The sequence below is a fragment of the Camelina sativa genome, chromosome 19 (assembly GCF_030686135.1).
Source record: "Camelina sativa cultivar CO46 ecotype springtype chromosome 19, ASM3068613v1".
Lineage (NCBI taxonomy): Eukaryota > Viridiplantae > Streptophyta > Magnoliopsida > Brassicales > Brassicaceae > Camelina > Camelina sativa.
This window is the reverse complement of record NC_141898.1, coordinates 15,444,469-15,460,247: the sequence shown is the minus strand read 5'-3', so window position 1 is coordinate 15,460,247 and position 15,779 is coordinate 15,444,469. Positions and strand designations below refer to the sequence as shown.

General features: G+C 37.8%; 2 protein-coding genes and 1 pseudogene across 2 annotated transcripts; all 3 read left to right on the top strand.

Annotated features, from left to right (window-relative positions):
- Positions 1-755: 755 nt before the first annotated feature.
- On the top strand, positions 756-4,902 carry LOC147920616 (uncharacterized). The gene is made up of 3 exons (XM_087501164.1): positions 756-1,857; positions 1,994-2,538; positions 2,848-4,902. The coding sequence occupies exons 1-3, from the start codon at positions 756-758 to the stop codon at positions 4,900-4,902; spliced, it is 3,702 nt and encodes a 1,233-aa protein (XP_087357290.1).
- Positions 4,903-5,684: 782 nt separating this feature from the next.
- On the top strand, positions 5,685-9,592 carry LOC104766530 (altered inheritance rate of mitochondria protein 25). The gene is made up of 12 exons (XM_010490437.3): positions 5,685-5,986; positions 6,194-6,526; positions 6,876-6,962; positions 7,075-7,116; positions 7,251-7,295; positions 8,015-8,080; positions 8,173-8,229; positions 8,330-8,391; positions 8,638-8,758; positions 8,966-9,043; positions 9,145-9,251; positions 9,371-9,592. The coding sequence occupies exons 1-12, from the start codon at positions 5,873-5,875 to the stop codon at positions 9,399-9,401; spliced, it is 1,143 nt and encodes a 380-aa protein (XP_010488739.1). The 5' UTR covers positions 5,685-5,872; the 3' UTR covers positions 9,402-9,592.
- Positions 9,593-10,065: 473 nt separating this feature from the next.
- The window catches only part of LOC104767893 (RNA polymerase II C-terminal domain phosphatase-like 5), a 9,045-nt pseudogene continuing 3,331 nt past the window's right edge, over positions 10,066-15,779 (top strand).

The window sequence follows — 15,779 nt, the reverse complement described above, 5'->3', positions numbered from 1 at the left end:
CAGACCAAAGCCCTCTCCCCTCCCTTCCTTCCCTTTCTGATTTCCCCCCTCTCTCCCCTATCTCTCCCAACTATGCATTCCAGTCCTCAGCTCAAACTGCTTACTTGGAGCCTGAGCGAGTGATTCTAGCACTTCCTGTTCATCACAAATCCACTCCTGTGGTGGTTAATCCCCAAGCTCAAGATATCCTCAACTCTTATTAAAAAAATTTGGGTCACAACCCTAGATCTGAAAATGCTACAGTACTAGAAAGTAAAATTTCACCATTCTCCCAAACTGATGGTTTACTCTCCACACCTCAGCCGAAGGTAGCTCGCCGCTACATAAAAGGCCTCTCGACATCACGTAACTCACTTGTGCAAGTGGCGGACTCAGCGAGTCAAGGGTGTGCAATCTCTTTGCAGCAAAATACTCCCTCTCACCCTATCATCCCAACCCCTCCCCCCTCCCTCCCCTCCTCTCATCCTCTCCATCCTCCTACCCTTCCAACCCCCCATACCTCAATTTCTGATTCTCACCCTCCCTCCCTCTCCTCCTCTCACCCTCCCTCTCTCCCACTATCTCCCCCATCTCTCCCATATGCTACTTCCGCTCACTCTCCAATTGCAATCCCCGCAAACCCCAGTACTGTTGTGCGTCCAGCTGAGGCATCAACAAAGCAAGTACCTGCGACAAACCAAACTACTCACCAAGCCAAAACTCTAGCGCAAAAGCTAAAAAATGCAGCGGATAGATCACTTACGCGACTAGCCCCAATGGAGATTTCTCCTGAAGGAAAGCCTAGAGTCCTTATCCTGGATGCAGTGTTTCAAGAAGGCGCGGATATTCACAGAGACTTCATAATTGGGAGATTCAAAGGCCGCTTGCCAACTTACAAACACATCCAGAGTGCTCTAAGCCATATTTGGGGTCGAGGGCAACAGCTTGAAATTCATCTCAATCATGCTAATAACTCCATGCTAGTGAGGATCCCAAATGAGCATCTGCGAGCCAAGATTCTTGAAAAGAAAATGTGGTACATTGGCGAATGTATGTTCTTGGTAACTCAATGGGATGCCTCAGGTGGTGAAAATACTGATCTGGAAGCAATTCCAATCTGGGCACATCTTAAAGGAATGCCTTTTGACCTAATGCATCATAAAGGCATTAGTTTTGTAGCAGGACTTGTGGGTGAACCGAAAGAAATGGACGAGTTTACGAAGAATCTAGTAAGCTTATCTGTTGCGCATGTTAAAGTTGAACGCAATCTGAATGAACCGCTGCCTTCGTCAGTTGAAGTGGTCCGGGAGAATGGTGAAATTATAACCATTGATGTCGAGTACCCTTGGGTTCCTCCCACGTGCTCTCATTGCAAAGAGATTGGACACGTCATTTGCTTCTGTCCTGCTGTTACACCATCATGGACACAGACGAAGAAAGCAAAAGAAACAAAAGAAATTGAGTCAAACGCAGATAAAGAAGCAGTATCTACTAAGATCAAAGGCAAAGGCAAGTCTGACCCTGCTCTAGTTGCAACAAACCATGACTCCTGCTCTCCACCTTCCTCCTCTGCTCCTACCATTCCTGGCCACCAAAATTCAAGCCACCCTTCACAACAAACCAAAACCGTTAAACAGACAAAACAATCACAAGTTGCTCCCTCTCTTCTGCCAACCCCAACTATCAAAACCTCTAACCCATTTGATGCCCTCGTACCCTCTAACCAACCCCCTGAACCCACCCCTGAGGTCAACACCACTAACACCCCACCTTCCGAACCCAACAACACTACCAGCTTACCTTCTGATATGGTTATTGACCCGCCTCTTTGTATAATCTCTGGAGATACTCCTTCTGCTAAAGAAGGAGTTCCCCATAGTTCCTAACCTCTTACTTGTTCCTATGTATATAAAACATTTTTGTTGGAATGTTCGAGGTCTGAATGACCCGGCTAAGCATCGACCTTTTGCATCCTGGCTAGCTATTAATAAGCCTACTTTTGGTGCTCTTTTAGAAACCCATGTTAAGGAACCAAACTTGAACCGTGTTATGACTCAAACCTGTCCTGGTTGGAATTATGTCTCAAATCATAACTCTGATGAAGATGGACGCGTTGTGCTAATCTGGAAAGCCCCGGCAGATGTGACTGTCCTTCATCAGTCAAAGCATCTCCTCACCTGTGAAATCACAATACAAGGTGGACATCGATTCTTCTTCACGGCTGTGTATGCACCGAATTTGAGTGAAGAGAGAACTGACCTCTGGTGTGAACTCTTGCGGTTACATCAAAGCTTGATGCTTGACAACTTACCTTGGGCTCTTTGTGGAGATTTTAATCAGATAATACACCCCGCAGAGCACTCTAACCCGAGCATCAACCACTTCACTTCTCGAATGCTAGAGCTGAGAGACTGTCTTTTGCAGTTAGAGGTTTTTGACCTGCGGTTCCAAGGGCCTCTGTTCACCTGGACAAACAAGAACAGTACAAATCCGATAGCGAAGAAGCTGGAAAGAGTCCTTGTAAACAACCACTGGCTCACCTGCTATCCTGATAGTGTGGTCTCTTTCCTAGCTCCAGATTTCTCTGACCACTCCCCCAGTCTCATTAACCTCCATACACCCCTTCCCACCTCAGGCACCAAACCCTTCAAATTTTCCAACTTCCTCACCAAACACCCTAAATTTCTTCCCCTGATTGGAACTGCTTGGAATCGAATTGGAAGTACATCTCCTCTGGAGCCCTGTTTGTCCGCACTGAGCGCAAAACAAAAAACACTTAAAAGAGAGTTAAAAACACTTGCGAGAGAAAAAATTTCTGATATCCAAAATAGAGTTTGTGAGACTAACCGTTTGTTGCAATCTTTGCAGGTTCAGGCATTGACAACTCCATCACCCGCTCTATATGAACAAGAGAAGGAAATGCATACTAAGTGGATGTTTCTCAGAACTATTGAAGAGGCGTACTTCAGGCAAAGATCAAGAATAAACTGGCTAAAGGAGGGTGATCTTAACACTACTTACTTCCACAGAGTAATGCAGATGAGAAATGCGTTTAATGCCATCCGTTCTTTCACTTCTCTTTCGGGTTCTGTGATTGACGACCCTCTAGAAATGAGCTCCCTCGCGGTAAACCACTTCAAGGCGCTGCTTGCACCAATAGTCCTGCAACCTGTGACTGTGCCCCTTGACTGGATTCAGAATACGATTGCTTATCGCTGCTCTCCAGACCTGAAGCAAGCAATGACAAAGTTACCAACACCTGAAGAGATAAGGCGGACCATGTTTAAACTTAATTCTAACAAAGCTCCGGGACCAGACAGATTTACCTCAGCCTTCTACAAAGCATCTTGGGATAAACTTGGTGCCGAAGTAACGTCCAGCATCCTCCAATTCTTTCACTCTTCTTTCCTTCCCTCCGCAACCAATGCAAATATCCTTGCTCTAATTCCCAAAGTTCCTGGAGCCTCTATCATTTCGGATTTTCGTCCCATCTCGTGTCTCAATACTTTGTACAAGGTCGTTTCTAAGTTGCTAGTAGCAAGATTGAAGCCCATTCTCCCTGACCTGGTACAAAAGAATCAGACAGCTTTCATTAAAGGTCGTTTGTTAGTGGAGAATACTCTGTTAGTTGCAGAGCTGGTAAATGGCTATCATCACGAAAAAGGGCCTAAAAGAATAACCATCAAAGTGGATATCGCTAAGGCGTTTGATACGGTGAGATGGGAGTTTATTTTTAGCTGCCTTAGAGGCATTGAAGTACCGGAGACTTACCAGCGCTGGCTCAAAGCTTGCATCTGCACTCCTTCCTTCTCGGTAGGCTTCAACGGGCATGTACACGGCTACTTCAAAGGACTCCGGGGACTTCGCCAGGGAGACCCCCTCTCGCCTTATCTGTTTGTTCTAGCCATGAACTGCCTGTCAGCTTGCTTGGATAAAGCAGCAGAAGAGGGAAAAATTGGCTATCACCACAAATGCAAGGACATGAAACTTACGCACCTTTGTTTTGCAGATGATTTGCTTATATTCACAGATGGGGAGGCATCCTCTGTACGCAATGTAATTCAAGTTCTGAAGGAGTTTGAAGCAGTCTCGGGTCTTGCCATTAGTATACCAAAGACGAGTTTTTTCACCTCTGGTCTCTCTCAACCTGAAACAGACCAAATAACTGCTATTACGGGAATAGCTCATGGCCAGCTGCCTATCAGATACTTAGGACTACCATTGTGCACAAAGAAGCTCACCTTGTTGGATTGTGCGCCATTAATTCAGCGTGTCAAGAGCCGGTTCAACGCTTGGTCAACTAGATCGCTCTCTTTTGCAGGTCGTCTCCAACTTTTGAACTCAATTATTGCAGGGATATCAAACTTCTGGTGTTCTGGATTTGTCCAGCCAAAAAAGTGTATTAGAACAATTAACTCTCTGTCAAGTGCATTCCTATGGAAGGGGTCAACAGAGGGACATCATTCTGCAAGGGTCGCATGGGAGGTGGTAACACTAACTAAACAGGAGGGTGGCCTAGGGATCAGGGATCTACAAACTTGGAATACTGCATGTATGATAAAACTTATCTGGCTAATCTTCTTTCAATCTGGCTCCGTTTGGGTGGCGTGGTTCAGGCGGGTCGTTCTCTCTGGCAGCCTTAGCAGCTTCTGGACCAGAAAGTCAAACAGCAAACACTCTTGGTTAACCAAAAAGTTATTCAAGATTCGGGAAATGGCTTATGATTGGATTAAGATAAAACCAGGTAATGGGAGATCATGTTTGTTTTGGACTGACAACTGGAGCCAACTGGGAAAAATGACTACTTACCTCCAAGGAGATGGAATCTATCAGGTGGGCACCAACTTGGAACAATCTCTCTCTCTCTTACACTTGTGGTTCTCAGGAAGAGGAACGGCGATACAAACAACTTCACAAACCTAATTTCTTGTCGTGATTCAGGTGCATAGAATGGCTTTTCATCTGTCTCCAGAAAAATAATGGAGACTGGTTTGAGGCGGTTATTCTCAACCGACAGTCTGGTCATTTTCAACAACTAGTTCAACACTTGGTTCTATTTTAACTATGGGTTTGTAATTTATTTTCTTATCGGGCTTCCGAATTGGGCTTAGGCCACGTAAAACATTTGCTATCCTGCATTTTAAATTGAAAGCATCTTAACAAAAAAAAATCGCTAGACCCATCCTCTCTACCTTGATTAATGACTTTCTGCTTAATTTTGTATATACCGATTATTTTTGAAGCCAAATATAAATCATATATATATATTTTTGTTATTTAGACATTTAAATTAAGAGTTTATGATGTTTCACAATAACTAATGTACAAAATTTTACTGAAAATCATAAAATTTTCTTTTAAAATTATGTTTTTATGTATTTACCGTAATTTTAAAGATAATACTATAGTTTATATTTTATTGATAGTTTTTAACATAAACAGAATTATTCATATATTTAATACTATATATTTGTATTTTATTATTAAGTTAATAAAGTAACTCTAAAACTAATCCCCGATTAATTTTTGTTTTTTCTTGCTAGGCGCTAAGTCCATTCCGACCGACTAGCGTCTAGCGCCTAACGATTTTTAAAACAAGGTTTAACACATTCATTGATCAGGTTAAAAAAAAATAATAATCATAAAAATTAATTTAAAATATTAAAATGATGAATTTAGCAAAAATACGCTAATAAAAGAAAAATAAGTATGTGTTGTCAAAAAAATTAAAAAAAAAAGAAAAGAAAAATAATTATGTGTTAAGAAAAAAAAGCAAAACTTCGGCTCCCACAGGGGAACAAAAGCGACCGTTTCTGCTCATCCTCCTAGTAGCCGCCGTCAAATTTGATCGGTAAAATATTTTTTTGCCGACGTTTCTAGAAACTTCCGAGTCATGCTCTGCTTCTCTAGACGCTCTCTCTCTTCTCTTCTCCGATCAAGTTTCCATCTCCGCGGCGATGCTACGGCGGCGGTAGCTGTCTCCTGTTCCTCTCCCTTCTCTGACCTGGTACTTCCACTCAAAAATTTCAAATTTTCTCACCCCAATCGATTCTCTTGTAAACCCATTGATAATAGAATCGAATGCGTTTTCGTCAGATAGAGAGATTGATTAGGGTTTAGTTTTTTTTTGTCCTGAATCGTAATTTGAGTTTATTGAACCTTTGGATCTTACTGTTTGAATTGGATTAAGTGACGGTGTTGTTGTTTTACGTAGGTCGATGGGATCAAGAACTTGCATTCTCGAGCTGGAAATGCAATCTTGTGGAGAAGTAGTCAGCTTTGTTGTTCTCAAGGAAGGTTTTTTGAACGAGAGCAAGTGTCATTTTCTCTGTTTCGATGCTTCAGCGGTGGCAATGATAATGTTCCTCAATTGGATCGGAATTTTTTGGTTCAGCTATGGGTTTTAGAGAAGAGAAAGTTAAAGGCTTTGGAAAAGAGATATCGGATAGTTTCTAAGCATAGGAGGAATTATTCTGAACCTACACTGCAGCAACCACCAGTTAGCCAGTCTATGTCTGGTCTTCTCGAGCCTAAAACTTCTGAGGAGGTGACTCATTTATCTTTCCTTTGGCTATTAAACCATGATATAGTTAAAAAATGGTTTCTTTTTAGGTTTGGCTTTAGATTATCTTCATCTATGTATGAATGCCTGTAACTTGCAATTTGAGTTATTGGTTTAAGCGGGTGTAAAAGCATTTTCAAGTATCTTTTTTAAGGTGTCATATTAATTTGTGACAGTAGTGTAGTCTAAAACTGAACAAATGAAATCTTACTCTGTCAACTCGTATAGATGGAACCAGGTATGGAAAACTTACCACAGTAGATTCATTCATTGCACTCTTGTTTTCTCTGAGTTCAGGAGTTGGAAATCATAATCTTATTCACTTTCTTTTTAGGTCAAAATTGCTACTCTGCTTGCACGATCTAATTTGCTGGTTACAAGGGACATTGAATGGGCAAATTTGGTTCTTGGTTTTGAACAGGTATTTTTTCTGCCAGTGCTGATTTCTAAATCCCTTAAAATTCCTACCCTTTTATCTGATTTCTCTCCATGTGTAGCTGATATACTCGTGTAATCTTCTCTTCTTATTGCAGGAAAATCGCTATATTGTAGTAGATGTTTGCTATCCTCAGGCAGTAAGTCATAACATAAATTTTGGGTGTTTGCTTACTGAAGTTTTATGTCTGAAGGGCACTACTATTATATAAGACCTTGAGTTGATATCAAATTTTCCGAATTTCAAATCTCTCTTTCCTCACTTTCTTGACAGCCTGTGGGGTCTATCCGGGAACAAAGCAATCTAATTGCGCGTCAGGTTACATTCTCACTCTGAAATGTTCTTTCTTCATACCTCAACTAATATCATTATGTCTTAATAGTTCATACCCTAAATTGGCTGTCACCAATGAGCAGTGTTTTAAGTTTTGACATGTTACAACACAATTCATTGCTATTGCTAACCAATTGTGAGTATCCTTGGGTAGCCTGTCTGCACTCTAGTTCTTATATGAGGATAGGAATGGCCAGGCTTGAACTTTCTTTACTAATTGATTGTCTAGGCTTAAATTTGATTGTCGAGGCTTCACTCTTTTTTCTCACGCGTTAAATTCTCCAGCAGAAAATTTTGGATTTGTTGTTTGAACCAGGAATTTGAACATCTGTTGCTAGCTATCAATTTTTCCTCAATTGCATCTGCTATTTCGTTTTTATTATCTAGTTATCGAGTCTTTTTTTCCTCTTTTTATGTTTGGACGAAGTGTGCTGAAATTGCAACTTATCAAGGAATGATAAGTTTGCTGAAAGAACCATGTGTTTGAGTCTTCATAATAGAAAATGTAACATTACTCACTAAAAGCTTGTGTCGCCTCTATCAATTATCCCCATGCACTTAGACTAGATCTGTTTCTATTCTTCTGCTAGCTCAGAGATGTTGTATCCTGTCAATTAGATATCATGTTGGCAGTAAATTTCATATGTCAACTGTCTACCAAAATAACTAAAACCATTTCCCAATGATATCAAAAATATTTGCAGCTTCTTCGTACCCGGCGCCCATTTGTTGCTTCCATAACTGATGCTTTGGGTAATGATCTTTTCCGGGTGAGGTTCTCTTGGATTCTGCTGTTCGAAAGTTTTCGGCATGAGAACTCTTTACTTCGTTTGAGCTGAAATAATTCCTCTACATCATTTAGGTGCGCAGACCTTTCTGGTGGATCACAAGTTCAATATATGCTGAGATTGATGGAGAGGTACACTTGTGTAGGGTTTCAAGCCTTACAAAGCAGTAACTAAATGTTAAGTTGTTAACTGTTCGATTTGGGCTCATTCCCGTGTCTGGTACTGTTGTAGGAAATTGGTGTAGTTCACCGACGATGGCATCTATGGAGAAGAATTTATGATTTATACCTGGGGTAACCTTTGTTTCGAAGCATTTTTTCTTATTGGTATTCTTGAATGCTTGATTGACCTATCCAAATATCTTTTCGTTGTTATTCGGGAGAACAAAACCATGTGTGTTTGCCTCGTATAGCAATTAAGAATGGCACAGACTTACAGAGCACAGCTTATCAGTTCATAGAATCAACACGTGTTCTGCTCTTCGTTAAACTGACTAACATCTTGGAACGAACCAAATTTGTGACATTTGATGTTTGCAGGAACACCCAATTTGCAGTGGTAGAAAATCCTGGGTTCTGGAATTGGACATTTACAGTGAAGGATGCAGATGGGGAAGTGTTAGCCCAAATAGATCGTGATTGGAGGGGTTTTGGCTTTGAGGTTTGTGTTCTTTAACTTTTGTACTTCTATTGTTGCTAAAGTATACTTAAGATCTAAAATTCTAAATGTGTAGTTTATTGTGTAACACATATAGTTCATTGTGGTGACAGTAAAATTTTGTAAATGTTTTCAGTGCAATCTATGTAAGACTAGAAGACACATTGTAGATATAAAAATCTAAAACCTTTTCTTGTATATATGATACAGATATTCACAGATGCTGGGCAGTATGTGATCCGATTTGGAAAAGCTGATGCTGCTGCCAAAACCGGCCCTGCGACAATGGTATGTTTACTCCTGTGTCGTGGACTCTAGTATTTTTTGGTTTTGGTTGTTTACATTAACAGTAGACATTGACTGAGCTTTTTTTATGCAACACATGACAGATAGAAGAGCTAGAAGTGAAACGGCCATTGACTTTGTCAGAAAGAGCTGTTGTCCTCACGCTTGCTATTTCACTAGACAATGATTATTTTTCAAGACATGGTGGCTGGTAAGTTTTCCTTATAACGATCTCTCTTGTATGAAATTTTTTGGCTTATTCAGTCTCTTAATAACTACAACACTGAGAGATTTTATCTGAAAAATCATGGTCCTGGTTGTTGTTGGCAGGGGAATCCCATTCATGGCGGTGGGTGAGTAGTAGGTAGGATTCAGTTTTTTCACAATCTCTGTTTCAGGTAATGATTCGTATGGCTATCTGAAAACTCGAGCCTTGTGCTGTGTTTCTCTATGTCTCATTTCAACTCTTACGAATATGCAGAGTAGATGTAAGTGTAACTTTAAATTATTTGACATAACTCTGTTTATATAACGATGATTATTTTTGCATGATGACCAATGTGTCGAAAGAGTATTTATGATACATGTGTGCTGGGAAAAGAACTTGATCTGTCTCTGAAGTGATAGAATATACCATCTTCGTTGCAAGAACAAGATCCTCGCCATGTTTTTGACCAATGCAAATACTGCATATTATATTGACTCTCATAGTATAAGAGTTTCCTAAACTATAATGAATGCAAATATATAAATTATCTAAATAACAAATATTGAATATATTGTTCTTAATCATGTGATCTTCTAGATCTCTCTATAGTTCTGTCCTCGAAGCGTATAATACAACCAACATCCTCTCTAAGAGGTAATTTAAGCTCGCTGCCACACGTCTTGGCTGAGTAAGGGCGATGATGACCCCGGACTATTTGTAGCCATGTCGATCAATTATGTGAGAGAGCTAAGTACTCTTACCCGAACCAGTTTCTCCAATTACAACTACCACTGTTTCAACGATCTCCTCCAGATTGATGGATCGGAAGATTCACCAGCAGAAGAGTCGAAGATATAACAAAGAGCTAGCTCCCGAAAAAGGAAACGTAGCAGCAAGTAGGCAATAATGGTCGATTGCTAGAATAAAGCCAGTCAGATTCAGAGTTCCTATATTTCCATAATCAAGTCAGTCAGATTCAGAGTTCCTATATTTCCATAATCAAGTCAGTCAGATTCAGAGTTCCTATATTCCCATAATCTAGTGACGGTGTTTCTCTATAAAGACAAGAGCTTTAATTTAGTCAAACTAGGGCTTTAATTTCTGTCCATCAGAATGTTCATAGTTTCTCTCTTTTTTCCATTTTTATATTTGATATTAATCATCTTCGTAGTTAAACAAAAGTCGTCGGAACAAGAAGCCAACAGTCTAAATATCAACGAGTCCTCCTCTTCTACGTTTACCATGGAATCTGCATGCGCTGCAAATCAACAGTGCACAAAAGCCAAGGCCGAGCATTCAATTATATTCGCGAAGGCTTCCAGGTGAGCCACAAAGCTGTGGCGTTAAACAAATCCTTTGAAACAATATCTTGTCTCAAGGAGAAGAAGCTTCACCTTGTTCTTGACTTGGACCACACGCTTCTCCACACTAGAAAAGTTTCACAGCTCTCCAAAGCAGAGATGTATCTAACTCAAGTAGCGGGTTCAACAACGAGGGAAAATCTATGGCAAATCAAAGTCATGGGAGATGATCCCTTGGATCATCGCTTGGTAAAGCTACGACCTTTTCTCCGCTTCTTCTTGATAGAAGCCAGCGAGATGTTCACAATGATTGTTTACACAATGGGTAGTCGCAGTTACGCTAAAGCCATGTTGGAGCTGATTGATCCGAATAAACTTTATTTTGGTAATAGAGTGATTACAAATGACGACAGTCCTCAACTCCTCATGAGAAGACGCTTGATTTGGTTTGGCTGAGGAGCGTGGGGTGGTGATTGCTGATGATACGTGTGATATTTGGTCCGGTCGCCACAAGGATAACCTAATAGAGATTAGTAAGTACCAATATTTCAGAGTCAGTGGCCAAAAGTCAAATTCTTACTCTGAGGAGAAGACAGACGAGGGTGTAATGGATGGTGGTTTGGCAAATGTTTTAAAATTGCTCAAAGATGTTCACAGTAGATTCTTCATGTCGAGGAGGAGGAGCTGGAGTCAATGGACGTCAGGTCACTGTTACAAGAGACTTTGAACTCAATGAAGAATCTGTAGAATGATGATCTCTTTCTCTGTCTTTCAAATTCTTTAGAAACTATAAAATCTTTTTTGAGAATTTTTTTGTGTGTTTTGAGATCACTGAGCATATATAGTACTTCTCCCTTTGGTCAGGCTCTCAAGAAATTTCTTCCCTTGCATTAATATATATATACATATATATATATATATATATATATATATATATTTTTTCTCTACTCTGGCGTTTTCGGACATTGAGTTAAACAACATGATTAGCAGTGTGTCTTCCAGCCACGAGAATATGCTAATGCTTTTCTGTTTTATGGTAATTAGGAGCTTCAAAAATATTTTAATGGTGATTTCTGACAACCATAGTTGGACTCTTACCTTAATAGCACATACTGTATGTACATTCCTCACAGAACTTAAACACTAATGCAGGTTAAAGAGTCTTTTTCATTCTAGCTGATTCCCAAAAGAACCAAATTAAAGAGCCATCTAATTTGGGGATATTTAGGATTGACATCGAGAAGAAGAAGACACACTAACAGACTGTTAACGTTGTAGTTCAGAATAATAAAAATTACATGAATAAGTAATAGTTCACAAGAAGACACTCTAACATACTGTTTAGAGTCTTCTTCACATCTTTCTGATGCATGGTTAATCATAGTAACAAGTTCATATACAATCAACTTGTTACTTCCCATCAACACCTCTAGTTTTGGAGTTCATAAATTTTACGAACTCGTAAAAGCTTGAAGCACAAATTATTAAAAAATCTGCTGTAGCACATTGGTTTAAACAGAGATTGGATGAAATGGATAGCAATCCCCTTCATCTAGATGAGTTCTGGGTTCAAACCCAGGCAGCGGAACATTGTTTTTTAACCTTAAAACTCTTTATATTATACATGTTATTCGTTGGACCGGTGATAATTGTAAACCCTAATTACACGTTTTATTGAAAAAGAAAAAAACACTCTTGCAAAGCTGCAGCAATGTCTACGGCTCTCAAAGCTCTAATATATATATATATATATGTATGTATAAATTATTCAAAAATCCGCTGTAGCACATTTGTTTGAACCCAGACTGGATGAAACGGATAATAGTACCCTTCATTTAGATGAGTTCCAATTTCAAACCTCCGCAGCGGAACATTCTTTTTTAACATGACAATTCTTTATATTATAAATATTATTCGTTGGATCGGTGATAATTATAAACCCAAATTACACATTTTATTGGAAAAAAAGAAACATTCTTGCAAAGCTGCAGCAATGTGTACAGCTGTCAAAGCTCTAAAATATATATATATATATATATATATATATGTATTTATGTATAAATTATTCAAAAATCCACTGTAGCACATTGGTTTAAACACAAATTGGATGAAATGGATAATAATCCTCGTCATCTAGACCCCGACGGCGGAACATTTTTTTTTAACCTAAATACTTTTTATATTATTAATATTATTCGTTGGATCGGTGATAATCATAAACCTAATTACATATTTTATTGAAAAAAAAAACACTCTTGCAAAGCTGCAGCAATGTGTACGGCTCCCAAAGCTCTAATATATATATATGTATGTATAAATTATTCAAAAAGCTGCAGTAGCACATTGGTTTGAACACATATTCGATGAAACGGATAATATTCCCCTTCATCTAAATGAGTTCCGGGTTCGAACCCCGACAGCGGAACATTTTTTTTAACCTTACAAATTTTTATATTATACATATTATTCGTTGGACCGGTGATAATTGTAAACCCTAATTACATGTTTTATGGAAAAAAAAAAGAAACACTCTTGCAAAGCTGCAGCAATGTTTACGGCTCTCAAAGCTCCAAAATATATATATATATATATATATATATATATATATTTATATATGTATTTATGTATATTTATATATGTATTTATGTATAAATTATTAAAAAATCCGCTGTAGCACATTGGTTTAAACAGAGATTGGATGAAATGGATAGCAATCCCCTTCATTTAGATGAGTTCCGGGTACAAACCCAGGCAGCGGAACATTGTGTTTTAACCTTCAAACTCTTTATATTATACATATTATTCGTTGGACCGGTATTACTTGTAAACCCTAATTACACGTTTTATTGAAAAAGAAAAAAACACTCTTGCAAAGCTGCAGCAATGTCTACGGCTCTCAAAGCTCTAAAATATATATGTATGTATGTATATGTATATATGTATAAATTATTCAAAAATCTGCTGTAGCACATTGGTTTAAACACAAATTGGATGAAATTGATAATAATCCCCTTAATCTAGATGAATTCCGGGTTCAAACCCCGGCAGCGGAACATTGTTTTTTAATCTTACAACTCTTTATATTATACATATTATTCGTTGGACCGGTAATAATTGTAAACCCTGATTACACGTTTTATTGGAAAAAAAGAAACACTCGTGCAAAGCTGCAGCAATGTTTACAGTTCTCAAAGTTCTAATATATATATATATATATGTATGTATGTATAAATTATTTAAAAATCTGTTGTAGCACATTAGTTTAAACACAGATTGGATGAAATGGATAACAATCCCCTTCATCTAGATGAAGTCCGCGTTCAAACTCCAGCAGCGGAACATTGTTTTTTAATCTTACAACTCTTTATATTATACATATTATTCGTTGGACCGGTAATAATTGTAAACCCTAATTACACGTTTTATTGAAAAAGAAAAAAAAACACTCTTGCAAAGCTGCAGCAATGTCTACGACTCTCAAAGCTCTAATATATATATATATGTATTTATGTTTAAATTATTCAAAAATCCGCTGTAGCACATTGGTGTAAACACAGATTGGAAGAAATGGATAAGAATCCTCTTCATCTAGATGAGTTCCGGGTTCAAATCCCGGCAGCGGAACATTTTTTTTTAACCTTTCAACTTTTCATATTATAAATATTATTCGTTGGATCGGTGATAACTATAAACCCTAATTACACATTTTATTGAAAAAAAAAGAAACACTCTTGCAAAGCTGCAGCAATGTGTACGGCTCTCAAAGCTCTAAAATATATATATATGTATGTACAAATTATTCAAAAATCCACTGTAGCACATTCGTTTAAACACAGATTGGATGAAATGGATAGCAATCCCCTTCATCTAGATGAGTTCCGGGTTCAAACCCCGGCAGTGGAACATTATTTTTTAACCTTACAATTTTTTATATTATAAATATTATTCGTTGGATCGGTGATAATTATAAACCCTAATTACACATTTTATTGAAAAAAAAGAAACACTCTTGCAAAGCTGCAGCAATGTGTACGGCTCTCAAAGCTCTAATATATATATATATATATATATATATACATATATATATATATGTATGTATAAATTATTCAAGAATCTGCAGTAGCACATTGGTTTAAACACAGATTGGATGAAATGGATAGCAATCCCCTTCATCTAGATGAGTTCTGGGTTCAAACCCCATCATCGGAACATTGTTTTTTAACCTTACAACTCTTTATATTATACATATTATTCGTTGGACCGGTGATAATTGTAAACCCTAATTACACGTTTTATTGAAAAAGAAAAAAACACTCTTGCAAAGCTGCAGCAATGTCTACGGCTCTCAAAGCTCTAATATATATATATATATGTATGTATGTATAAATAATTCAAAAATCCGCTGTAGCACATTGGTTTAAACACAAATTGGATAAAACGGATAATAATCCCCTTCATCTAGATGAGTTCCGGGTTCAAACCTCGACAGCGGAACATTCTTTTTTAACCTTACAATTTTTTATATTATAAATATCATTCGTTGGATCGGTGATAATTATAAACCCTAATTACACATTTTATTGAAAAAAAAGAAACATTCTTGCAAAGCTGCAGCAATGTGTACAGCTCTCAAAGCTCTAAAAAATATATATATATATATATATATTTATATATCTATATATATATGTATATATGTATAAATTATTCAAAAATCCACTGTAGCACATTGGTTTAAACACATATTGGATGAAATGGATAATAATCCTCTTCATCTAGATGAGTTCCGGGTTCAAACCCCGGCAGCGGAACATTTTTTTTAACCTTACAACTCTTCATATTATACATATTATTCGTTGGACCGGTGATAATTGTAAACACTAATTACACGTTTTATTGAAAAAGAAAAAAATACTCTTGTAAAGCTGCAGCAATGTCTACGGCTCTCAAAGCTCTAATATATATATATATATATATATATATATATATATATATATATATATATGTATGTATGTATAAATAATTCAAAAATCTGCTGTAGCACATTGGTTTAAACATAGATCGGATGAAACAGATAATAATCCCCTTCATCTAGATGAGTTCCGGGTTCAAACCCCGGCAGCGGAACATTCTTTTTTAACCTTACAATTTTTTATATTATAAATATTATTCGCTGGATGGGTGATAATTATAAACCCTGATTACACATTTTATTGGAAAAAAAGAAACATTC

Coding starts and splice junctions, on each gene's coding strand:
- LOC147920616 (XM_087501164.1), top strand. CDS start 756: ATGGAGATTTCTCCTGAAGGAAAGCCTAGAGTCCTTATCCTGGATGCA. Junction 1,858..1,993: donor TAAAGAAGGAGTTCCCCATA/GTTCCTAACCTC, acceptor GTGCTCTTTTAG/AAACCCATGTTAAGGAACCA. Junction 2,539..2,847: donor CCTGCTATCCTGATAGTGTG/GTCTCTTTCCTA, acceptor CAATCTTTGCAG/GTTCAGGCATTGACAACTCC.
- LOC104766530 (XM_010490437.3), top strand. CDS start 5,873: ATGCTCTGCTTCTCTAGACGCTCTCTCTCTTCTCTTCTCCGATCAAGT. Junction 8,230..8,329: donor ATGCTGAGATTGATGGAGAG/GTACACTTGTGT, acceptor GTACTGTTGTAG/GAAATTGGTGTAGTTCACCG. Junction 8,759..8,965: donor GGAGGGGTTTTGGCTTTGAG/GTTTGTGTTCTT, acceptor TATATGATACAG/ATATTCACAGATGCTGGGCA.